This window comes from Lutra lutra, chromosome 6 (genome assembly GCF_902655055.1).
Source record: "Lutra lutra chromosome 6, mLutLut1.2, whole genome shotgun sequence".
Lineage (NCBI taxonomy): Eukaryota > Metazoa > Chordata > Mammalia > Carnivora > Mustelidae > Lutra > Lutra lutra.
The window spans coordinates 81,639,956-81,666,837 of NC_062283.1; the positions used below are offsets into that span (position 1 = coordinate 81,639,956).

General features: G+C 37.1%; 1 protein-coding gene across 2 annotated transcripts in view; it reads right to left on the reverse strand.

The window, feature by feature from the left end:
- ARHGAP18 (Rho GTPase activating protein 18) overlaps positions 1-26,882 on the reverse strand; it is a 131,689-nt gene that overhangs the window by 22,070 nt on the left and 82,737 nt on the right. For both annotated transcript variants that reach the window (XM_047732992.1, XM_047732991.1), the window contains exons 5-10: positions 24,764-24,942; positions 14,936-15,101; positions 12,681-12,772; positions 8,247-8,324; positions 4,733-4,892; positions 2,535-2,617 (exon numbers count right to left, since the gene is read on the reverse strand). In XM_047732992.1, the coding sequence (XP_047588948.1) occupies positions 2,535-2,617; positions 4,733-4,892; positions 8,247-8,324; positions 12,681-12,772; positions 14,936-15,101; positions 24,764-24,942 (758 nt within the window). The remainder of the gene's footprint in view (positions 1-2,534; positions 2,618-4,732; positions 4,893-8,246; positions 8,325-12,680; positions 12,773-14,935; positions 15,102-24,763; positions 24,943-26,882) is intronic.

Below are 26,882 nucleotides of genomic sequence, written 5' to 3' on the forward strand. Positions count from 1 at the left end.
TTATTAGCTAGGTGAGATCTTAGGGTAAACTTCTGACATCTCTGTCCTTTAAATTCTTCCTACTCATAAAACAGGAATACTAATCTTCCAGCCTGCTAGGACTGAGCAAGACAATGTGTACAGCTATCTTCCTAAAAATATAAATAAATAAATAAATAAACAAATACCAATAATTAACGCAGATCTCCTGCTGATACTGGTCTTCGTTGTTCCTCCAAGTAAAAAGTATCCCAATATACAATAATCCAAGGTCAAAAAGATCCCTCCCAAGCAGTTTGTCTAGACATCTGTCTCTTTAGGCTTAAAGTAGGACCTGGTGCCTCCTAACCCTTCAGTGTGCCGTAGTTACAGTCTACAAAATTTATACACCTGATCCCGTTCCTCCAAACAGCAAATGCGAGAGTGGCACTAGGCTGGTAAAAAACTGGAGAAGTTTGCATTAAGCTTCCTGAAATTATCTTGTGACAGTGTTTTCCTTCACTTTGAACTAAATGTAAGTGGTTTATTTTCTTGTACATATGGCATTCTTGTTTCAATGTTTCTATTATTAGAGTTCTTGTTTGAAACATCCATCAAGGCTAGCTAATTAAGCTCTTAAATAAAGCTTAATTATTAAATTTACTTTTTTTGCATTTTCCAATATTTTATTCTAAAAGAGTATTTCCCTCTTGATGCATACAATTATAGTCCTAGCAACCTTATATGAAAAAAAGTAAAGCTATTCTAAAATTTTTAAAAGTATCTCTTTCAACAGAATTTTCAAAAGAGTGTGCCGGGGACTCTGAAGGCAAATTCCAAAACTGAGTTGTAGACCAGCCTTGCCCCATTAGAAACCATATTGGAATAGGTGTTTCCTCTCACAAATACTTGAACTCATTTGAATGCAGACACGTTTTAAGTAAATCATGTGTCTTTCAATGCCTGCCTTATACGGTCATTCATAGAGCCATCACAGACAGGTACCTCTATGTGAATAAGAAAAAGATGGATTAAATTTCTCTTTCAGGGCTCTGTGTCAGGGCAGAGTTGACAAGAAGACTGGAAATCAGTCCCCACGCTGTCCTATTTCAGCCACAATCTACCCTTACACAGCCAACTCTGGTCACACAATGTTCAAATGTAACCCTTTCTGGTGCTGGCCTCTCTCTTCAAAACACCTCCACCTAATGCACAGCCTTCTCAGCATGTAACAATCCGTGAAGCAAAAGACCTTTTTTTCCCCTGGCTTAGTAAAGGGAATAACTCTTTGGAAGTTCTCCTGTAGAAATGTAGGGATTTTACTCCAGTAATCCTCATAAATACTCTTTCATCCAGAAAAGTTCAGTATTAACATTCAATTCCTTGGGCACGAAAGAACTATCACCTAGTTTCAGTTCAAGGAGTCTTAATGAGGTATAGGAAAAACTTCCAAGATTTATCAACTGGCTTTGTTTTCTCGACATGAAATTTCTTGGCATGAGTTCTCATTTTAAATAGAAAGAAATACAGAGGGTAGAGGGGCAAGGGTTCTGCCTTTGGCTATATAAAAACAATTTTTTGAGGCAATGATAAAACTTAAGGTAACTACTCTTTCTAAATTATATTTTAGAAGTTTCCTTTTTCTTTTGTAAGTTTATAACTAAACCTTTACAACTACTCAGTAAACTTTTGCTGTTAAGAAAATAAATCAATATGGAACAATCCACTGATTATTATAAAAGCCTCCAACAATGCTTATAATAAATGGTATTAAATCATATAGACCAAATCACTTTGAAATGCTGATGTAAATCAAAAACTCAGGGTAATGGGGTGCCTGGGTGGCTCAGTGGGTTGAAGCCTCTGCCTTCAGCTCAGGTTATGATCCCAGGGTCCTGGGATCGAGCCCCACATTGGGCTCTCTGCTCGGCAGGGAGCCTGCTTCCCTCCCTCTCTGCCTGTCTCTCTGTCTACTTGTGATCTCTCTGTCAAATAAATAAATAAAATCTTTAAAAAAAAAAAAAAAAACCTCAGGGTAAGCCATTAGAGAAAGTACTAGAATTTGTTTGAGTCAGTCTATCTTTTGGCTAACCAAACATTTCAAAAATCATCATTATGACTTATTTCAAACTCTACTGCTTAGCACTACAAATGTAACATCTTTAGGCAACAGTAGGTTTTATTTGATGAGCCTTACAACTTTCTTTTTAAACATCCATTTCTAACTAACTACATGTTCATTAAATTAAATTTGGAAGACACAGAAAAATAAAAGGAAGAAACCAAAAGCACCCAAATTTCCATCCAAAAAAAAAAAAAAAATGAACCTCACTCATTGGTTTCAGTAGAGGCGTTACAGCAAAAATTAAACACCTGATAATACTATTAACATGACTAGTCTAGTACATACACTAGTGAAAAGTTAAAAACTTCCACTTTATCTTTAAAAGTTGGTCTTTCCTTTAGAGACTTAACTAGGAACATTTCCATGAAAACTTCACCCTGTTTTACCACAAATAATGAGAAATTACTCCTCTGAGTTCTGAGGGATATTTAACATAAATGAATCCGCTGACCTTAAGTGTGTCTCTGTTTGCATCAGGCAGGAGGATGACAAGAAGGTTCAAAGCCTGTAGTTGTTGCTTCCTGGTTGGAAGATCTGCAGACAGATTAAATAAATCGGAACTCTTTTCTTTACCAAACATTTTTTTTTACTTCCTTTTTTCATTTTGTAAGAAAAAAGTTATTTGGCATAAACATCCCTGTGAAATTTAAGACACAACAACTGAGCAGCGAGCATTCTTGAGAGTGTGTTTAAGAGAGATCAGGAGAAGCAGCTGCTGCGTTAGAGCTTCCTCTCAGAATGCTCACTTCCAACTGTGATCATATGATGAGCGGCCTTATGTTTGCAGACACACAACAGTGCTTTGGAAATAATTTTAACTTCTGCGTGATAATTATTCCCCAATGAAGAGACACAGAAAGTTAGCCCTTCCACGGTATGGTGTGAGGGTCCCTCTGTAACAGTGAAGGTTGTTTCTTCACTGGTGAGTGGATAAATCACATGCTAAGAGTCCACTGATTCCAACAGGAAGAAGTAAAATGGAGCCTGGAACACAGTAAGTGGTAGATAAATGTCTATGGAATGAATCAGAAAACCAACCAGTGATGACTGAGTCAAAGAGGTACACGATGATCATTGATAGTTATCACTTTTAGTAACCCTCGACCCATGTAAGTAATACTCATGGATATTTGGAATCGTTCTGGTACTTTGTTCCTAAGGAGTGGATTTGTCCTTGAATCCATATCCAAAGAATGTATGCAAAAGAGCATAACTTAACCATTATAAATATTTTAAACACAAGATGATTTTAGTCATGTCTCCCCTAAAAATTCTGAAGAAATGTTATGATATGAGAAGACACATGAGAATCATCTTAATATTACATGCTTTAAGATAAACAATGGAGTATTACTCAGAATATGCTGGAAATAATGGAATATTACTAAGTCATAAAAATAGAAATCTTGCCATTTGCGACAACACGAATGGATCTTGAGCATTATACTAAGTAAAAGAAGACAAAGAAAAATATATGATTTCACTTATATGTGGGATTGTAGAAAAACAACAACAACAAAAATCAGCTTATAGATACAGGAAAATTAATGGAAGCTACGGTTGGGAAGGGTGTGGGCAAAATAGGTGAAGGGCGTCAAAAGGTACAAATTTCCAGTTATAAAATAGTGAAGTCATGGGGACATAAGGTACACCATGGCGACTACAGTTGACAATATATTGCATATTTGAAAGTTGCTAAGAGAGTAGATCTTAAAAATTCTCATCACAAGAGAAAAAAATTCTGTAACTATATGTTGTGATGGATGTTAACCAGACTTACGGTGATGATCACTTCGAATACATAAAAATATTGAACCATTATGTTGTACAAAATGTTGTAGGTCAATTATATCTCAATAAAAAAAAATTTGGAATGACCCAGAAGAGTTCTGGTGGACACTGTAGCTCACCGTAATCATCAATAGTGGCACCTTTTCCCTCTCAAGTTGTCCCAGTTGGGAAGTTAAAGATATGGTCATTAGAATGTAGCGATGGCATTTTTCCTTTTTTGATGGCCTCTGGGACTAAAAGGAATAATTACACCAGTATGCAAACCTTATAAGATCTCTGTGTTCACTGGAAAAGAATCAAGAACTATCCGATACATTAAATTGGAGCTTGCGCAATACCACAAAATGGCAAGGTAGAAGTCTGTAACCTTCCTCCAACGAGGCAGCCAAATAATTTGTTCCACGTTTCTGCATGACAATTTCAGAACTTCATTTTTCAGGAAATAATCACAGACTCTGCTCATCTCCTTGTGCGTTTATGTTAACTGTTAATCCACAGCTTCTCCAGTAAGTGTTGATTTAACACTTGGCAAGAAAAATGTATCAGATCTTACGTGACTCATTCTATTATACAAGAAATGCGAAGTTCCAGGTTTTAACATGAAAATATAGTGCAGGGCTCAATGGCCATGCAATTAATCTGTCCCTGAGGAGAACATCCTGTCATCTGTTTACTCAGAGATGTATATTTGTAGAGGAAAAGGACAACAATGTATGGCATTTGAGCTGCTGTTGACAGAGAGTCAATATGTCTCTCCGAATATATCCAGTTATACTTTCTGTGAGGCAAAGTGTCATTAAAACAATTAACAGGGATGGCACCAGCACATGGGCTGCCTCAAAGAGAGACTGCACTTACTCTGGACGGCCTGAAAGGCTTTGAGATATTCTACACTGAGCAGCGGCTGGGGCAGCTCCCGGATGAAGAGCTTCAACAGGCTGGCGGCATCATGCTGTTTGACACTTTCCCAATTAAAAGTCCCTTCATAAAACTTTGCTTCCAGTTCTTGGCAAAGATTCTGAAAGGCAGAAGAAAAAAAAAAAGGCAAGAAATAAAAGCTACCAGTAAGTGCATTTTTTTTCCCTGCTGAGAGTGTGATACACTTCCCACTTTCCAAGAGATTCTACTCTTTAGAAAAGAATCCGAAAGTACTAAAGGCCAACACTTCTCTGTCACTCAGAAAAATACTACTTGGCCAAGTACACTTTTTCCGTGACAAACGATAGCCAAGGCCACAAAATTCAAAAACTGCATACATTTTCCTGCATCTGCAACAGACCTTAAGCGGTCAAGGTTTAATCAGGAAAAAATTAGTTAAAATCGTCATTCTGTGTGGGGGCTTTACTTCAGATGCTGTAAGTTTTCCTTTGATTTTAAAAATCATCTTTTCAGGGCGCCTGGGTGGCTCAGTGGGTTAAAGCCTCTGCCTTTGGCTCAGGTCATGATCCCAGGGTCCTGGGATCGAGCCCCGCATTGGGCTCTCTGCTTGGCGGGGAGCCTGCTTCCCCCTCTCCCTTTCTGCTTGCCTCTCTGCCTATTTGTGATCTCTGTCTATCAAATAAATAAATAAAATCTTTTAAAAAATAAAAATCATCTTTTAAAAAGTCTCTTTTAAATTATTTAGAAGTATATTACATAACAAAATACATAATCAATCTCTGGGCCTAAAGTAGGGGGCTACCTCTTGATTAGTCACCTCTGGGAAATGGAAAACCAAATTCTAAAGCAAATGAGGCCTGAAAATACATCAGTACCCCTGTCTTGGGTGCCTGAGCCATAAGTGGCACAGCCATCAGGCCACCAGCTGCAGAGAACAGTGTGAGTCCACGCAGAATCAGAAATCCCTAGTTTGTCTACCTCAAGGACTCTATAAGATCTGCCAGACAAATTATTAGTAATTAATTTAGTTTCACAATTACTATTTTCCAGGGACCTTTTCACTGTGGCTTAAACCCTATTAGGTGAGAAATCCTTTCAAGTTTCTGTCACTTCCTTATGTTGAACTCTTCTCCCAAAGAATGTTCTTTGTTTTTCTTGTGAGATGAATTTATTACACTTTCTCTTCCCTACACAACTCCATCCCTCTCCTCCAGTTATTTCTGTAATTGGTGAAATACATAAAGGGGGGTAGGGGAAAGAGAGGTGAAGGGAGAGAGGAATGAAAGAAAGGAGAGAGGGGAGGAAGGGAAGAGGAAGAGGAATGGGAAGAGGGAGAAAGAGGAGACAGGAGAGGGAGAGGGAACAAGGGAGGGGGGGAAGGAAGGGTGGGGGAGAGGGGAAAAAAAGGAAAGGGAGAGAGGGGGAAGGAGAGAAAAGAGTACAAAAAATTTGGTGGGGCAGAGGAGAAAGACAACCAAAAATTTTGCAAATTATCTTTAAATTATGTATAATGGACCAGCTGCTGCATAATTTGGGATGTGACAACAGGCCAGGTTGAAGAGTTGAGCCAACAGAATCCACTTAATTGACCTTCTTAGAAATTACATTTAGTTGAACTCAAGCTTCTGCCAGCTATCCAGTCAAAAGTGTAAAATATGCTTTTTTTTTTTTTTTTTAAGATTTTATTTATTTATTTGACAGACAGAGATCACAAGTAGGCAGAGAGGCAGGCAGAGAGAGAGGGAAGCAGGCTCCTGGCCAAGCAGAGAGAGCCCGATGTAGGGCCCGATCCCAGGACCCTGAGATCATAACCTGAGCTGAAGGCAGAGGCTTTAACCCACTAAGCCACCCAGGAGCCCCTAAAATATGCTTTCTGTTCACCACTGTGTACTCAAGTAAACGTGTTTATGACTCTTAGGCGTTGGCCCTTACAGTCTGCTAATCAGTGCTGTGACCAGTGGACTCAGAAGGGGTACTCTTGCCCAGGTGGGTACTACGAAGTTACATGACCAGCTTCTGAGGGATTCGTTCTCGAATGTGCCTCTCAACAGGACTTACCTCAGAATCCCACACAATGCCTATGTTTGACTGTTGGTAAAATCGCCCTAAATGTTAACAAGTGGAGTGAGACAATGACAGCTTATCAAATTCACGTGGGCCCCAAAAGGTTTTCAGGGACCTCTGTGAACTGGACACCGAACCCAGGGGACACAAGCTGAATGAACTCTGTGAGCAGTTGCTCCATGCAGTGAGAGCCTAGCAGGCGGGAACTAGCATTCCACAATGAGGAAACTCATCAAAATAAGCAGGTGCTGTAAACCGTGCAAGGTCTCAATAGGAATTCCAATCCTGGCAGCCCCAGGGCCACAGTCACAAGCCCGGAGTGTGTGCACCCACCAACAGTCTGTTCTCTCTGATCCAGCTCTAAAAATATCATACAGAATAGGTCTTAAGGAAATGAACAGAAAAAAATCTCTTTGCCCTGTCCTATTTTCGAGTGGATTTGCAAATTCAAGAAGACAATAGGTTGGACGAGGGCAATCATTTGCGCCACCTCAGTTGAGTTTAGAGGGTCAGAAGCTGAATTTAGAGGCTCCGGAGGCTGTAAATGGCAGCAAACCAAAGCCTTCTTCTAGATACGTTCTCCAGATAGAGCTACAGTTCCACGCGTGAGGCCCCTGTAAAATGCAAATCCCCCAGGACGCTTATGTATTATGCATCCTCTGTAGGGTAATTCTACCTTTGCCATGCATTTACTGGATGCTTTATTCCCCAGAGCAGGAGCTGGGCGCCAGGGAGAAAGGAGGAAGATACCAGCATCCCAAGACAGTGGTAACAAAATGCCAGCTTGCCAGAAAAGGCGGCAGCGGGAGAGAGAACAGGAAGTCTGGGCATCGCCTTGCCTCTTTCACAAGCCAGACTTGGGCTACCCTGCAGTGGGTGTGACAGGAACTGTGAAAATCAGGAAAGGAATTGAGGCAAAGTCTCATTTCCTCAGTTCCCATAGACTGGTGTATGGAGACGACAGTCACATCCTCTTCTTCTGCTCACCTGGTGGAGTTTCTCGTCCACATTTTTTAAAAATTCAATTGCTATTAATCACACTGACTAAATCTATCACGAGTCCCCTATCAATATTTTGACTCATCGTGTTCTCTTTTCACCAGAAGGATGGAACTACTCTTGGCTTTTGCTTGTTGACTTTTGTTCCTGTTTTACCTCTGCACAGCAGAGAGATTAAAATCATTTGCTTCTCCATCATAATAGTATTAAAGCTAATACGGTGATTTTGAAGAAAAATGAAAACTTACAACCATCAGCAAAGACTCCAAAAAAACTAAATATAAACTGAAGGTTCAGAGGTTTTATCTTTATATTGTATCTACTTGACTAACAGTGGGGGAAGAAGGGGGTGGGGAAGAGAAGTTAGCTTTTAAAATGCAAAAGCATAACTGAACAATAAAGGGTGACATGAGTAGAACCAAGAGATTACCTTGATTCTACCAGCAGCTCCAGGTATTCTCAAGAGGCCTTCGGTTTCCAAACCTCCCTCTTCAATTCGGGAAATCAGCTGTGTATAAACAGAAGAACATTCTGACTTGGGGATTCCTAACAGGTACAATTCCAAATTGAACATCTGCTTCACATAGAAATAAATGATTACAATGATGGGTAAGCGGGCTTTCATGAAGTTTTGAATGCTACTGCACTAGCACTATCCTTTCAACCAGAAAGTCTCAAAACTTTACTTCTAATTGAGAAGAAGTGGGGTCTTATTCTCCTTTGTTACAGAAGTTTAATCATTTCACACAACAGCTGCTGTACTCCAGCAGACTTAAGTTTAAGCAGTGAAGTTGCAACTAAGACCATCCGTGTCTTCTGCTTTTCCAGAAATAGACATTCTGCAATCAAATAAATCTTATGAAATTCGATTATTTGCACATTTACATCTCATTTTTTAGTTTGTTTGAAAGACTTGTTTATGGTACGAAGGAGAAAAAAACAACTATTTGTAAATATTCATTTTTAAGCTTTGCAGCTTTTAGTGGTAAACCAAGACAATAAATAGTTTTTGTTGAGGGATTCTAAATCATTTCTGATACCCAATGAATATACACAGATCTATCTCTAGAACTCCACTAAAATAACAAAGATTTTTTTTTTAATAATGCAGAAACCCACAAAAATGGGCAAATGAAGAAATTACAATGACATACTGTCGGAAGCTAGGAAGATGATAAAAAAAAAAGTGGTTAGTTTCTTGGCAGAGTGATCTTCCAATTGAAATATGTATTCCCTGGGAAATGCACACAGGCTTTATAGGGGGTACTCTGCTATTTTAAGGAAATCAATTTCTTTGTCCTCAGGCTAAATATAAGGCAATTACTAGCATCACATAGGTTTTCCTTCCTACTACCCAACCCCTTTCACCATAGCCTTCTACTTTATAAAAGACAGACCTACTCTTCACTCATCCCCAAACTTACTATAATCTCTCTGCACACCCTAAAACATAAAATCTTCCAGAGTGCCAAAGGATATAAAATTTTATTTATTTTTTTTTTCAGGGAAACCTCCTTTAATGATTTACCAAGGCTCTATAAACTACATAAAGCTGTTTCTTCCATGCTTATAAAAGTGTCTATTAGGAGCAAAGCAAGGTATCATAAAATGAGGTCTTTTGACCTTTGTCTAGATGTTCTGAAATCAGATATATTGTAGCGTGTAGACACTGGAAGAGAGGCAATTTTTCTCTAATGACCTCATCTCTCCTATCCCCGGATTAAGGCCAAAGAATGCACAGATCTTTAGGGAGTCAGGTAAGAGTAAAGCGAAGAGTAGTATCAAAATTCTCCTGAGGATTTATTATTAGATAAAGTAAGAACCATCTCTGACCAGTCAAAGCAGTGCATGATTTTTAAAAATTCAACTGGAATGTTTTCCAAGACTCCATTTTTCAAGGTACACTAGATAATGAACCCACAGCTAAAAACCTTACAAAAGTTATTTTAGATTAGATGGGCATTACTCAATAAAGGATTTAAAACTAAACTTAACAAAAAATACCATGCAAAATTTATTCAATGTTAGCAATTTTCATTTTTATTTCATCTTATAAAATGTTTAAAATGTTCTATTAGCAAAAAATAAAATTCTTTGCTGGCTGCTAGAGCAAATTAGTTTTTCACAATAGTACATGCCTTTCATTTTCATCAAATACAAAGGATAAATGGAGATTTCTAAACAACTGAATGAGAGTAAGATCTGAGTCTTTATATTGAAGTTCTTTTTATTCCTCTCGAATGTGGAATACTAGCATCCAATAGAGAAATGTACATATAATGCCTGAAAGACTGTCATGTGGATTTTCATATTTCTCACTTTAAAAATAATATTTTTGGCTACCACATTATATTTCATTATTAAAATATAAGTAAGAAATACTTTGTAGCTCTTTTATTTTCAAGACTTAAAAATGGAAAATAACTATATTGTTCTATATATTTTAATCATGCTCCTTTTTAGTAATTTATCTTACAAGAGACATTGCATAATGTATCAGTAATGTTCACAGCATCTCCTAAGAGGGATTATATGCTTATATGAATTTATGAACTGAAAATGAAGTCAGAAGTTTTTGACACAAAGTATCTTTGATTTGGCTGATTAGTCTGACAGTAAGAATAGAATTTGCTAATTTGTCAGAAATTTTCTATAGATAGAAATTAAAAGTACTTTATTTTCCTGACGTTTTCTAAGAATATGGTTTAAACAATGTGCCTCTGAGCAAAAACAAAACAAACAAGAAAACAACAGATACAATTCACACAACTGAGATAAGCTTTGTTAAAGCCCTTTTTTGGGTATAATTCTTAATAAATGAGAAAGTATAATCCTCTAAAAACTGGTGATAAACCTTTTTGCAAACGAGCGATTTCCAGTTCTTTGTTTTGTACAAAACTAAGAAATACCTAACTGAGGTGACAGTTGCTCATCGAAAAAGTATTTTTCAATGCTAGATCATTATCATTTTTTGCTTATAATTCAGAGGGGATGCATATAGATGAGTGTTATCTGATAGTAAACTCTTTATACCCTCTTTTATTTTTGTGTTAACTAGAGTCTTTAAGGCTGTTACCAAACAACTTCAAACTAGTTGGAAGCCCAAGTCTCCTGAATATTGAAGAGACCAGAAAGGTAAAATAACTACATAAATAAAACAATTTCAAGAGAAAATGACACAGGACTGCATGCAGCCCTCAGCCTGACCAGGAGACATCTCTGAATTTTTGTGATGGTGAATTTGATAAAGTCAAGCATGACACATCATTGGTTTTTGGTCAAACGCCAGTCTAGATATTGCTGTGAAGGTATTTTTTTTTTTTAGATGTAATTAACATTTAAATCAGTACATTTTGAGTAAAGCAAATTACTCTACATGATGTGGGCGGGTTTCATCCAGTGGGTTGGCGGCCTCAGCAGCAAAGACTGAGGTTTCCCAAAAAAAAGTGGCAATTCTGCTTCAAGACTGCAACACAGAAAACCCACAGGAGTTTCCAACCTACAGATTTTGGACTCAATACTGCAATATCAACTCTTGCCCAAGTTTCCAGCCTCTGGACTGCTCTATTTCAGACTTGCCAGCCCCCACATCACATAAGCCAATTCTTTAGAATGAATCTCTTTCTATGAACATGTGTGAGTGTGTATGTGCGCACACGCGCACGCACGCACGCGCACACACACACACTCCCCTTACTGTTTCTTTGGAGAATCTTTACCCACTTGGAAAAGATGCTGGTGAGATCCTTGCCTTGCACAGTCATCTGTGGTGGTGTACATTTTACTTAATTTACTTAAGTAAATTACATTTACATTTTACTTAATTTACTTAAATTAATATGAATATCTGACCCACATTTGTCAGCACTTCCCAGCTCATCACAGGCACGGCTGACAACTATCCATACAGACAGAAGTTCTATAGGCAGTGGCCGGCAGAAGCTGGTGAGAAGAACAAACTCAGCAGAATGAAGTTCATCAGGAGAAACAATGAGATACATGTTTGGAAGCAGTGGTGATCATGAGAAATAACAGGACCCGAGGTTAATAGGTAAGACAGCTGAGCGTTGGTTTGGAATAGTGGAAGAATCAGTCCCAAAGAGCTTGGGCTTTGTATTGAATGAGTTTGTTGAGCTGGTTGATGGGAAAGTTCCCACTGCCACTCTTACTATCCCCAGAGCTTCCAGACAATGTGATGTGCTGGGGCTGCTACAAAAAAATCTATAGCTCGGGTAGTTCATAACTGATCTGCCTACCTTCCTCACTGCGCATTCCTGGCTTTTGTCATGTGTAATCTGTGTTTCTGAACAAGGATGGCTCAGAGATTAGACTGAAATTTTTATATTGCCGTAGATAATCCCCTTATGAATAGCTGAGTGTTGATGACACCAGTGACTTGATAGTTTAGCAATCACTTTCTTATTCTACTTTATGGTTTCTTTGCCTACTTTGGAAGTAGGCATTGGTAAATTAAATTGGACATCCTCACTGTAAATAGGAAAGCTTGGGAAACACACGCAGGCATGAAATATTCATGAGGATTCAATTCCCTAGAAATTTATAAGCAGTTCCCGCTCCCGTGTATTATAGAACTGAAATCTCAATTATACAAAGCTAGCTAATATAAGACAGGAAAACGATGCCAGGTAATCACAGTTATAGTAATAACACAGAAAACACCACCATAAAATAAAAATTATGAGCCCTTGAAACAAATTTGTTTCCTGAATAGAAAATCAAAGTACAAAATAAAAGAGCACATCAATTGGAAAACTATATTATAATATTATGAATGCCAAAAAAGAAAAAACTTCTATTAGTTCAAGTATGTTCTCTCTGTGCTGACCGATTTAGGCCTACTTACTTTTTGAAATATCAAGGGTATTCGAGTTCCTGGTACTTTCCTCTGATCTTGTTCTAACAACACTGTCAACGGAATACAAAAAAGGCCGGAATCTGCAACAAAACATAAAACTTCTTAACTTCCATCCATCTATAAAATATTAATGCAAAAATATTAAGGCATCAGATTTCTGATGCTGTCATTCAAACAAATAACTATTTATTGAGCACCTACTAAGTGAATGACACTGTCTAGCCATTAGGTGCATACATCGCCATAGGAAAATCTTGACCCTGTCTTATATAGCAATCTAGCAAGGAAAGACAGCTAAGTAAATGATTGCAACGAATCACCAAAATAATGAGAGAAGTTATACTGTCATGTAAGAGAAATAATACCATGGGAGTATGTGAAATATACAAATAACTTACTAAAGGTAACAAATTAAAAGTTTTGGCTAAAGCAAATATTACTTACTCATCTCTTTTATACGTAACTGACATTTAACATTCTACAATACAGCAAAACAGATATGTTTGCTCTTCGAGAAATCAGTCAACCTCATGATCTTGTTTTACAAGAGTTTGTCTTTAGAAACTACAGACAACTTGGTAGTTCTTAAATTATGATTTATAGTTTCATATATTTGGGAATAACTCCAGAAGAACTGAAAGGTAATAACTTAAAATTTTTCCAAATTAAAATCATATGCCTGCAGTCTGGTGTGAACATAGCTTCTGCTTAGTACCTCCTACCCCACCCCCATCAATGAATGAACAATTAGCACAGAAGTGTAACACACGTCATCAGGGGAGATGTAAATCATTTGTGAATAGGAAACGGGGCTTTATATTGTGGAATGAGGACCTTGAAAACTGACACTCAATAGAGATGCCATTCAAGAGAATACCAGTAACCTAATAATTTGTAGCTTAAGAATTGTCCAAAAAAATGTAATCTTCAAAAATGTCAAGAGTCTAGTTTATGAGATGAATATATTAGAGGAGCTATAAAAATATTTAAGAAATTGAAAGAAAATCTATTCTGTTAATAGTTATACTCTAAATGAGAATGGCTTAATACTTCTCTCTCTGCTAGGAAGCAATTCTAAAACACAAAAAGCCTCTCTAAGCCATTTTAAAAGTCCTAAGCACTGAGTCACAGCTATTTAAATTATATTTCTATTTTATATTTGGAAAAGGCTTTGTGACAAGCTTCTGAAAAAACATCTAAAGTCTTTCATTATCCATAATGGCCTTGTGGAAAATCAGAAGCACCATTTAACTCAGAAATTCACCATCCCATGCCTTAAGCTATAATACTCAAGAGGAGCTGAGCAGAGAATGAGGTCTTCTGGGGCCCAGCATGGGAGAGAGGACCTTGAGGGAAGGTATACGTCAGTCCTACAGAGATTTTGCCTCTATAACTTAAATCAGGTGAATATGTGTCTTTATTAATGTTACCATAGCAACTCAGTAATCCTCATTCTTGGTATCTCTTTAGGAGAGAACTTAAAAGTTAAATAAGAGGCCAGAGATTCCTAAAGAGTTAAACTTTGTTAAATTAATAATTATCTGGATTTCTAGACCAATAAAACCTTGGATAAAAAATAAGAGGTGTCTGTTTTCTGTAAGATTATAAAAAATAAAGTCTGTTTATGTAATGGGTATAGCAAGTTGCTTACAAAAGAAAAACTACATATATCCATGAGGAGTACAATTTGGTGGTATTATGTGCCACAATGGCATTATTTTCTTAATAGACTGAAGAAGGTTTTTGAAAAATAGTTATAAGTAGAATGTAAATGAGCAAAGGGACAGGCTACTAACTACTCTATGTACTTCCCATCAAATAAATAAGCAAAAGCAATGAACTAGGATCAACTATCTTAAAGTCATTTTTCAAGATCTGATTTTGGAAATAAAGAAGTTTATGTACCAAAAGTATCTTTTACATGTAGTTTTCAAAGGAGAGTGCATTTAAGATTCCTCAATCCAAAAAAAAAAAAAAAAGAAAAAGGAATCTTTAATTCAGAATTTCCTTCCAAGGTAATTAAATATTTTATTATCTCTTTATTTTTTATAGTCTAAGAGAACAGTGCATGTTTATCAAGTTACAAAATTTTTGAAGGCAATGTTTTAAATTCTGAATTTTAGAAGTATTCAAGTGTTGGTTTATTTTGTAGGTATTCCCCCCTGCCAAGAATACTGATCAGAAGCCAAGTTCATCTTTGCTTCTTTTGAAGTAAATCCAATGGTTTTTCATTTCAAAATTACCTTTTGTTTTGATTTTCACAGCTCTTTGTTGCTTCAATTCAATACCCAAAACATCATAGAGGGCAGTCAGCTCAATGAGGGCTAAACGGCAAACTTTCTTCATGTCCTGGGGTGCTAGGTCACCAATCCTGGTGATGCCTGTTTTGTCTTTTGGGCATCTGAAATTCTAAAATAAGTACCATTAATAGAGTAAGGGTTTCTAGGGTCTAACCCCATTTTTAGTGAAAGAAAACAAAACCGTTACTATAGAAAGAAGCTGTATTCAGAGTAGTGACTATGAAAGCCATGGCAAATCCAAATGAGGAGCCATCTTGTCATGATGATGATCCTTAAGGCTGAGGGGAGTCAGTACATGAAGTCCAACAGACAAAGGGACCAGCTGTGGACCAGGCATACTAATCCCAGTGGCTGAGAGCACAACAGAGACAGTAAAACTGAAGGAGAAAAAGAACTCCTTACTGACCTTTGACAATAAAGGAAGATTAGGAGTCAAGAGAAACCATGAGGAGGAAGAGGAAGAGGAATAGTAGCCATGAGTGAGTACTTAGAATGTGCAAGGTACACTTTACCTATGCTACTGTCACAAATATGTATAATATGATATGAAATATTGATTATTTATAACATCATATATATTATAACATTATCATAAAACCCAGAAGGTCTGTATAGCATTGGGGTGGCAGGGAGAATGGAAGGAATAGTAACAGCATGGACTTTAAAGCCAGAATGCCTACCAGTCATCTCGCTACCAACCAGTTACTAACAATCTGGTAACTGATTAACTACTCTTTCTACAAAATGGCAGAAGGGGTGGGGTGAGGAAGAAGGAGCCGGGCATAAACAGAGGGGAGAAGAATGAGGGCAGAACAGATGGTGGGGAACAGGGAGAAGGTGGGGAAGAAGGCCATCTAATTCAGAGGGCTGTTGTGGGGTTTAATGCCTGGCACTTCCCCAGTATCTTTATAGGGTTGCTATTATTTTTACTTTCACTGCTAAATAAAGAGATTTAGAGATACTACTACCACAGGCAAGTAAAGTGGTATTTTGTTGTTTTCTGCCAATATTTGCCAATATTTCTGCCAATTTATTTTTTTCACCAATATTATCTACTACCTATTCAGCCACTTTTAATATTAAATACATTAAATATAAAGAAACAAACCACAAAGTAAAAACATGAAATTCGCTAAGACATTAAATACAAATTACAGTCCCACTGTATTTACTGGTTACTAAAATTGTGATCATTCTCTAATGGTTTGATTAAAAAAGGGTTTAAAGGCTATATCTTTTGGGTTTACCCTTGACTTCCTCATTTAATGGTCAAGGATGTTTAACTGGTTCCCTTTTACTCCCTTTACTTTGCTCATTTTTTTCACCATATGATTAACACTTCCTGGTCTAAAATCTAGTACAAAAGATATGTCTTCAAGCAGCCTTTCTCAAAGTCAGATCCAGGGAACCAAGAAGTTACATAATACCCTTTCAAGGAGCCTATGAGGTCAAAACTATTAATAATTAATCCTAAGACATTATTTGCCTTTTTCACTCCCATTCTCTCATGATTGCACACTGGAGTTTTCCAAAGGTATAAGATAGGTGCTTTTCCAACAGATTGAATACAGACGTAGATGTGAGAATCCAACTGACTTCTACTAAAGTGAGATGCTAGGAATGTTGAAATGTAAAAACCATGGCATATTAATAATTTGTTTTAGAAAATAGGGCTATTTTTCATTAAAAAATGTTATTTATGCTAACTGTAATACTGTACTTGAAGTGAATTAATAATTTTTTAATTTCTCAATTTCAATTTCCAATATGGTAAATACCCATAGGTATAACTGATGTAAACAAAACCTCTACTCCCACTATCTCCGTTGTTTACTTATCATGAGAAATAATTCCTTAGTCTACATTTTCATGTTCCATAGTTCAAGAACACAGGCCAGTGACAAACTTCCATGGAACTCAATCCAAAGAAATTCTTCACATTCCAAAATCACAGAAAGCAGTCTTCCTCATCTCCTCAAAATCGTTCATGAAATCCTAATTTCTATAGAACTATGAGTATGCTTTCTTTCTTGGTTCAGCTACAAAACACTTCCACAGAGCTGGAAGACCAGGGAGACAACAGAGGCCCCAACAGCAGGAAATCAGATTCTTGGCCAGAACGCTGCGTATCCAGGGTTTTGTCAAAGTGCTGGAAGCCGTGGTAGTTACTGCCCTCAATACCAACATCCTTCCTGATTGGTGAAACAAAAGCTTTTTAAGCTTTTTAAGAAGCTAACAGGGTTTTGAGACCAAATTGTTTAAATATCATTGTTTTAGAGCATTTCCTAAAGCCTACAACTTTTGGTAACTGAGCAGCTAAATCTTTTCCAGCAAACTCCACTCAAAGAGAGAACCTCTTTACATAGTTCTTTACAGAAACTTCTTCTATAGAATCTGCTATAGCTTCAAAAAGAGTTCACTATAGGAGAAAATAGGTCTTTCTTAACTTTTTGCAATACGTTTTTTTCCTGATGAGAATATGAAATAAAACAGCAATAAACATTAAACATCTAGTCTAAGTGAATTTCCGGTGTGTTAATGGGGCAGCGCATGGGGTTGAGAACATGGAGCCAGAGCGCAGGTGGCCCATCCTGTCTCCATCACTTATGAGCTATGTGGCCTTTGGCAAATTACATCACCCCTGTGCCGCCTCAGCCACTTTACCTGTAAAATGGGAATAACAACAGAACCCATTCAGAAAGGGTTAAGTGTTACTACTACCTTTCTTTCACAGAGCTTTTCAATAATTTCAAGACCTCATGCCTTTCCTCTTCTCCTAAATATTACTGTAAGGTAAGGAAAAAAACAGCAAGGTTAATAATACTCTTATTTGATAAATGGTCTTTTGTCATATCCTGCAAAAGTCCCCACAGATGAGAATTATTATAGCACATTCTCAGTGGGGAATTGAGACTTACTAATAGACTAAATATGGCCACACAGCCAGTGACAAAATAAGGATGCAAATTCAGATATTCTAGATGCTAAATTCAGCAATAACCATTCAGCTCTGCTCCATTTTCTCTATCCACCACAGCACACAGGGAGGAATCTGGATTGGTCAGTAGTGACAGAGGAACAGGAGCCCCTCAAAGAGAAGAGCCAGGTCTTAATCATTTCCGTAGCCCTACTGGACCACAGGCCTGGTGCACTGCAGGTGTTTGTCCCAGGCTACTCAGTGAGCAAAGACACACACCCTACAGGGAGGAAAGCACAGAATCAAGCTCAGTGAGGTATGGAGCCACTGGCTGGATGGTTCCCCACTGAGCCTCGCGTTCAAAATCACACAAGACCTTTCACATTTTCTTCAGGTCTGGCCCCCGAGTTCTGCCCATCACATTGTTTTCTAAATGGCTGAACCAATCTTATTTACCAACTTTTTTTTTTAAGTTCTAAATGTTTCATTAAAATCAGTTGCTATTGATCTCATAAGCCAAACATGTAATATAATTCTTTAAAGCATTAGCCAAGGTAAATGTTTAGAGAAACGTAAAATATTATTAGTTCAAACATTTGATTTCCCTAGCCATCTATGTCATGAGCTTTATTTATTTATTTATTTAACATTGTGCTTTAATGAAAGGAGTTAGTTCTTTATCCCAATGTTTAATTCATAGCAGCAGCTTTTAAATATTTATGAAGTTTCCTGTCATTTTTGTTTAGTTAATAGACTAGATGGTTCAGTTCATTGGCTAAGAGAAGGCAATGCAATTTCAGCAAAAGAAAGGTTCTTTGCCTTTTGAAAAATGTGCTTCAAGAACGAAGTGGAATAAAATTTTTCAGAAATTATAAGGTCATCAGTTCCCATGTGTTACCATAAATTAATCAGGTAGCTCTCTCAGACTGCACCCCTCTTTTGTGGATCTCACAATACAAAGGGCCCCTTAGGTACTTCATCAGTAGTGATGGACCCTGATGGACTTGACTTTAATATGTTAAATCACTTCTAGCCTCAACTTGGAAAGCAAGAGAATCTATTCTCACCTGATCAATTTCCACAGATGACTTTTTTTTTTCTGATCTGCTAGAAAATGCATTTCTTACCTAAGATTTTTCTACGTGTAAAACATGATTTTTTGACAGTATTTCATTCATTGTTATTTCCAGAGGATGAATACTTTTCTAGACAAATGAACTTTTGAATTTACCTTTTTATATTTCTTGCATTTTTTTTTTTTTTAAATGGAGAGCAAAGAGCCATAGTTTAATCTTTTCTTGACAACTCAGGACCATAGCCTAAACATCTATTTTGGTATTGTGTACAACTGTGTATTTGCTATCGATTTTCAGTGTCTTCATTCAATCCTGAAACAACACCTCTTCCACTGTCCTTCAGCTTCCTCCAGAGGTGTTCTGTTCTCTAGCAAACTGCCAACATGGGTCCGCATGCCTAGTTTTTGGCCTTTAGTATCCATGAAACGGTGTTACCAGAAAACCAAAGTCATTATAGAACAAGAATTTATTTGAATTAAATATAATTCAGTAAGAATCCAAAAGATACTAAATGAAGACTTAAGAATTAAATATAGGTGTGCATCTAGGATATAGACTTAACCAGTTATTTTAAAACTATGATCTTAAAAATTTCTGCATTAAACCCTTAATGTTCAGTCTCCAAAGCAGGATGAAAGAGTATTATTAAATTTCTCTTGTATATGATGGACCCAACAATGCAGAATCTTATTTATATAATATCTCAAGCTATCCTGAGCAAGTTGTCAGCAGCATCAATACAGAGTCACTAATCTCACACCTAAATTAAATTCATTTATGCCTTCAGGGCACATTAAGTGGAGTCAACATGGTCTTCCAGAAAAAACTCCAGATCCAAAAGCTGAGTCACCTGAGTCACCTAAGCCAAGCCTTAGCATCCCATATAGAGCCTAACCTATTTCCCTGTATGAGAAATAGGAATTGAAATATCTACCTCATAGGGATCATTTGATAAATAAATACAGAGCATATTTTCTGAGATACAGTGGGTACAAAAACACAGTAAGTAGTGGCTATGGTTTCAAACTGAAGCCCATTAAAGGTTATGAAACCTGAGCTCCACATTTAAGAGAAATTTGAATCTGCAGTGAGAGATCGTAAAGAATTAACAAAAACTACCCGATGCTGTAAGAAAAAAGGAAATGAATGAAAAAATGAAGTCAACAGAGAACAATGTATTTCATAAAGCTTACTGCTTATTTACAGAAGCAGGGGAGCATAGAGTAGAAATGGAATTTAAGGTTTATCCGCTTAGACACCTGCCTCAGAGCGATGAATATAAATATTCATTCCATCAACCATGCTGAGGACTTGTGAAAAGCTTACACGCCCATGCCTTCCAGAAGACATATGGATAAATGGTTGTATAGATGAACAGATGCATATATGCAGAAATAAATACAAGAATACATGGACAATAATTATCGAAAGCATGGCATCCTAACAGCTTAAAGTATTATAATATATATTGTATGTGATGTAAATTCACAGCCAGGGAAAACCTAATAATAAACTTAGATACTGAACGAGACCCCAAAAGATGGGGTAAGATTCCTTGGTAAACAGAGAACAACAGAGAGGTAAAAATGGTAAGGTCATTTCAAGCTTGGGGTACAACATGAATAAAGTCTAGAAGAGAGGTCAGCATAAATGTTAAGCAGAGAATGAAATAAGAGAGTAAGTCTTAAGTCTCTGAAATAGATATGAACTTATACTTCATTCCACTTTTGAATTAACAACTTAAAAGTCAATAAAGTCTTCATTTTTTTTTTTTTAATTAGACTCTCCTGTCCTTTCCTTACAACCCCTTCCATCTGTTGAGATACAGACTGTCACTATTCTGAGAGTCTGGGACTGTAGGTCATCTCTTCAAGTCAAATGGTATGTATTCCTTTACTTTTCCCATTAGGTATATTAATAGATTGCTAATAATATATGGTAAAACTTGGAAACAACCTAGATGTCTACCATTAGAGAAATGGTTTAATAAATTTTGATGCATCTTCACAATGGAGTATGACGTATCTATAAAAAAGAATGAGAAATAGTTCTATATATTACTATGGAGTGATCTCCAGAATATACTAAGTCAAAAAATAAAATTCTAGGTTGAGAAAAGTATGTATAGTGGGCTACCATTTATCTAAGAATGGAAGGATAAACCATAAGATTCAAATGGAAAGGAGTTTACCTAGAAGGTAAATTTACCTGTGAGGGGAGGGAGAGAACAGAGAGTGAGTGCTCAAAGACAGAAGCCAGACGTTTAATACATCTTGGTTTTAAATCTGACTTCTGAACCACAAAAATATTTTACATGTTTACAAACAAAATTGAATTTCAAAAAAGTGGGGCGCCTGGGTGGCTCAGTGGGTTAAGCCGCTGCCTTCGGCTCAGGTCATGATCCCAGGTCCTGGGTTCGAGCCCCACATCGGGCTTTCTGCTCAGCAGGGAGCCTGCTTCCTCCTCTCTCTCTGCCTGCCTCTCTGCTTACTTGTGATTTCTCGCTGTCAAATAAATAAATAAAATCTTTAAAAAAAAAAAAAAAGCAATACCTAAAAATTGAAAATAAAATGAAACCATTAAGCCAACCCAGTATTCAGTTGGTAGCTTAACCATATGGAGAAGAACTATCCTATGCAAGCTCAAGCACAGTAATTTTATTCTTACAGTCCTTTTGGGATATATCTCAAGGACACAAACAACTGATGAAAAGAAAAACAAGTTTAAGCTGTTTTTCTAGTAAGGATACTGTTGATAGCAGGGGTAGTATTGTTATTTGGAGAATACTGGGCATTAACTGAGGATATAACACACAAGTAATTACATGTGTTCTAATTATATCACCTGGGGTATCCGGAGAATGACTATTCTCAGCATGGAAGAAAGAACATACAGATGTACTTCTTGCCTCAGGAAAGGCTTTCAGCAATGACCAACCAATGGAAAAGGAACAGTCCTAGATTCCTGATCATAGTTACAAAAGTATGCTTTTACTAAATGGGACCACGGTCTCTTGGAGAGACAGATGATTCTAGATCTAGAGCAGAAATTGTAGCAGATACACATGGGAAATTGTGTCTAGGGTCACATCAAATAGGGCTACATCTATGAGCTAAATTCTATTTTTGCAAGAAAATTAAAATACAACAATACTAACTGTTCACTAGCGAAAGACGCTAAGGAACCAAAACAATTAACACTGAAAAATAAACACAGTTTTGAGAAACTTTTTCTTAAAAGAAGTATTCAAGTTAATAAATGAATAAAAGAAGAAATGAAAACATCATCTTGTCAACATTAATAAATGAATGGATCAAGCATTAATTAGCAGTGGCTGCTAATTTCACAAAAAGAGAAAGATGATCAGATATTCTGTGTCTCTTGATACATGATCACATATGAAGTAATCCTGATTAAAAAGAAAGAAAGAAAACACACTGAACCTGATAAATCTATAGTCAAACAATGTAAAAGAAACAGAAGAACGTGAGGAATTATAGGGGAAGATTCTCTACAACTCAATAATCAGGTTTCTTCAACAAATAAATTTTGAGGGACAAAGAGGGAGAGTAACAGATGGAGAGAGAGAGGGAAGGAGGGAGAGATTGAAAGTCTCAAAAGACATATCAACCAACTGCAATGCATAAACCTTATTTGGATCTGGATTCAAACAAATCTGAAAAAAAAATGAAATTTGTGATACAATTTGAAATTTAAACACTGACTGGATACTGAAAGTTAAGATTTGTTAGCATTTTTTAGGTACAGTAAGGGGAATCTGGGCATATTTTTAAAAACCCCTCTTTCAGAACTACATACTGAAGTATTTATAGATGACAATACATAATTCAGAGATGTGTTTCAAAATAACACAGAATGGAGCACTGTTTGGGGGTACGGAGAGGTGAGGACTAGCCATGGATTAATGAATATTGGGGCAAGTGGGAAAGTCCTGGAAAGTTCATTACACAATTTTGTTTTGTTTTTGCAGGGTGTGAATTTCTACAAAATAAATACATGGAATTTTTTAGAAGACTTTATTTATTTATTTGACAGAAATACAAGGAGAGCAGGAATACAAGCAGGGAGAGTGGACTCCCACTGAGCAGGGAGCCCAATGCGGGGCTCCATCCCAGAACCCTGGGATCATGACCTGAGTCGAAGGCAGAAGCCCAACAACTGAGCCACCCCAAGCACCCCTAAATACATGTATTTTTTAAAAATGTAAGACATGTTTTGTAGTAACAAGAACACTCAGTACACAGAGCTTGGTTTCTAAATACTATCTGCTACTAAAAGAAACCAGGGCTCCTTGAAGAAGTGGATTCCCTCAAGTCAGAGAGAAGAAAAGTACAAAGTGAGCCTGGGAACATCTTATACAAGATGTTTCTTATACAAGAAAGCAAAGAAGTAAAAGAATGAAGGCATGTTAAAATGATACCGGAACCAGCCTGAAGGGCTCCCACGGGTTAAATTTAGACAAATTTTAAAGAAAAACAATAATGATTTATAAAACACTGAAAAAGGTAGCCCTCCGTCCACAGTGATATTCAAAAACAAAAAGAGAAAAGGAAGGGCAATCAACAATTACAGAAGATTGCCAACCACTCAAAACAGAAGGAATAAGAAAATTAGTCACCATTTCTCAAACATGAGTTTAATTACTATTTCAGGCAAGGATCACAAATGTACAGTGACACTAGTGAGCAATGGGTTGTTACTGACGATTAGAATATCCGCCCAGTCCTACGGATCACAAATCAGTATTAACTGCACAGAGGCAAAGTTATCTTTGTAACAGGGATATCTGGTGAACATCTCCCTAACCGAGAGGTCAAATTTCCATCACCAATAAAGGGACCGTGTGACTGCATGACCCTCTTCTGATGATGCAGTCAGCCATCAACCTTATCTATGCAGTAGTTTGGCCAAAAATGTGTAGTTTGAATCCAGTCATGAGGAACAAAGTCAGAAATTTGATCTCCACCCTTCAAAATATTAAAGAAAAAGCAGGGGATGTGATCTAAATTCAAGGAAACCAGAAAGATACGAACTCAAATGCAACATCAGACCCCAATTTGAATTCCAGATGGGGTTGGAGAAGATGGAAGCTATCCACGACAATATTGTGGTAATTGGGAACATTTTAATAGACCATATGTAAAATATAATTATTGTTTTGGTGTTCAATTTCTTAAGTATTATAGCAATGTTCATATGTCTTTACTAAGCTTAAAAAAAATAATAATAGAAAAAGTTGGGAGGGCATGCCTGGCTGGCTCAGTGGGTAGACCATGGGACTCTAGCAGGTCATGAGTTCAAACCCCACATTGGGCATAAGGCTTACTTAAAAAAAAAAAAAAAAAAAAAAAAAAAAAAGTGAGTGGTGCCTGGGTGACTCAGTTGGTTGAGCACCCAACTTTTGGTTTCAGCTGTCATGATTTCAGGACTGGGAAATGGAGCCCCACCCGCGGCTCTGAGCTCAGCAGGGAATCTGCTTGAGTTTCTCTCTCCTCCCTCTCCCTCTGCCTTCCCTCCCACACTCTAATAAATCAATCAGTCTTAAAAAAAAAAAAGTGAGTACGTAGCTGATAAAACAACATATAAACAGACAGATGCAGAAGGAGAAAAGCAAAAGGTTGTAAAATATTCATTGTTAAATGGGTCTACGTGACCCCTGCAGGGGTGTCTGCTGTACTCTTCTTCCAGCTTCTTTGTGGATCTGAAATTTCCAAAATAAAAAGCTGATGAGTGAAATCTGAATAGTGTACTACGTACAGATAACGGAGCATCACAGTCTTTGCTCTTCTGGGCCTTCTCCTTGGAGCTCTCTTTCTGATTGACGGCTTGCTCTGCAAACGATACATCCAGGTTGATATTGGTTTCAGAGGCAGGTGCCTCTTCAGGAACCAGGGGAATCAGCTCTTTTCCACCCACAACTAGGCTAGATGCCTGGTCTGGGAAAACAAAAAACAAAAAACAAAAACAAAAAGGTTCAATTAATATATTTTCTTTATTTCTTTTTTTACTTCTTTACTTCTTTAAATCAACTACATAAAAACCTTTGGGGAAAATATTATTTACTATGGTCAATAATTAATGGTTATTTTAAAGACAAACATTTACTCCAAAAATCCTACCAATGGTGGATGGAGGGTATAGAAGGGAAGGTGGAGACGAGAAGCCATAGTTCAATTATGGAATCTGTCTGTGAGGTCAAAGTGCTTAGACTGGATCGAAGTCCAACATCGGTAGATGATCTCAAACTCTGAATGAGAAGCCTCACAAAAATTTAGTAGACTTAATTGTTGTTTTATTTTACAATGGGAGATTAAAAGCAAAAGCAAAAAAAAAAAAAAAAGGTGGGGGGAGGGGAGTTCAAAGAAGTTAGTTTTACTCTCTCTTAGAACTAGTGATACACCATTTCATTTTCTCACAGGGAAATACATTACTGGAATAGACTTCTTCCACACCTGGTGTTTCTTTTCTGGAATGTAATTTACCTATCAGAGGAAGAATTCCAAAATAAGAGTTAGCGCCAAACACTTGCCACAGAGGGAGTCGGGTCTGGAAGTACCTGGTACAGGAACCAATAGGTTTTGTACCCAATTATATCAAAGACTATTGAGGTTCTCACAACTATAAACCTAGTCAAATAAATTCTGGATATTTACAACAACATTTCAAGGGTATATAATAAGTTCAACTTTTTTTTTAAAGATTTTTATTTATTTATTTGACAGATAGAGATCACAAGTAGGCAGAGAGGCAGGCAGAGAGAGAGAGGAGGAAGCAGGCTCCCTGCTGAGCACAGAGCCCGATGTGGGGCTCGATCCCAGGACCCTGGGACCATGACCTGAGCCAAAGGCAGAGGCTTTAACCCACTGAGCCACCCAGGTGCCCCATAAGTTCAACATTTTTTGTCTGTTGTTAATCTTCTAGGAAAGAATTAACACTGGAAATCCTTGTTGCCCAAAACATTAGCTTTAGAGCTTTGGAGAAAATAGTTCTAATGGACACAATTTGTTAATAGGTTTTTGGTTTAAACATAACTCACATTAGAAAAACCTTGGAACGAATGACAGGATTACTTTTTTTTTTTTTTCTCATTGAAGACTTTTAATTCATGTTGAGCAGCTCTGAATTACAAAATAAACTTACATAGTGCATTTACACACTTCTACACTAACACAGCAAGGCGCTAGAAGGTAATTTAAAAATTCAATAAAGGCATGCCATTATGTGTGTGTGTGTGTGTGTGTGTGTGTGTGTGTGTGTGTGAGAGAGATTAACACTGCTTCCTTCAGAAAAATCTGTTTATACTCATTTAAATTTTAAAAATATGTTTCTGTTTCACCCAATAGAAAATTAGGAATAAACATTACTCTAGCCTCATTAATTCTGTTTGATAAGCAGGGCAGGCTTCTGGGCATGTGACTTGTGCAGTCTCAGGCCTCAACCCTCCTGGGTTTAACACTCTGCTGTTGCCACCTTGGAATCTGAGCAAGAAGTCCCACATTTTCAGTTTGCACTGGGCCCTGCAGACTACTTCAGTGGCCTGGTAGCATCTCCCAGTTAAGAGTAAGTAAACACAAACCAATGCCAATTCCAAAAATAAGAATAAATGTGATGCTCCTTGATGGTAGTTACCGACTGCTGCCATCTTTGGCACATTTGTATATTATTTATGTTGCTATTCCAGTAGGCTGTGACATTTCTTTTAATTAGAATAACTAAACCATTTTATAATTAATTTTTAAAGTATTAACTTAAATGTCAAAGCACAATTTTAGTTTTCCTTCTCCACCAGCTTCCACTGCTGTATGTTTTACTGTGAATATGTATGTCGGTTTCCTAGGAAACCAGTCTGAGAGGGGGAAAAAAATGATTAGCCATT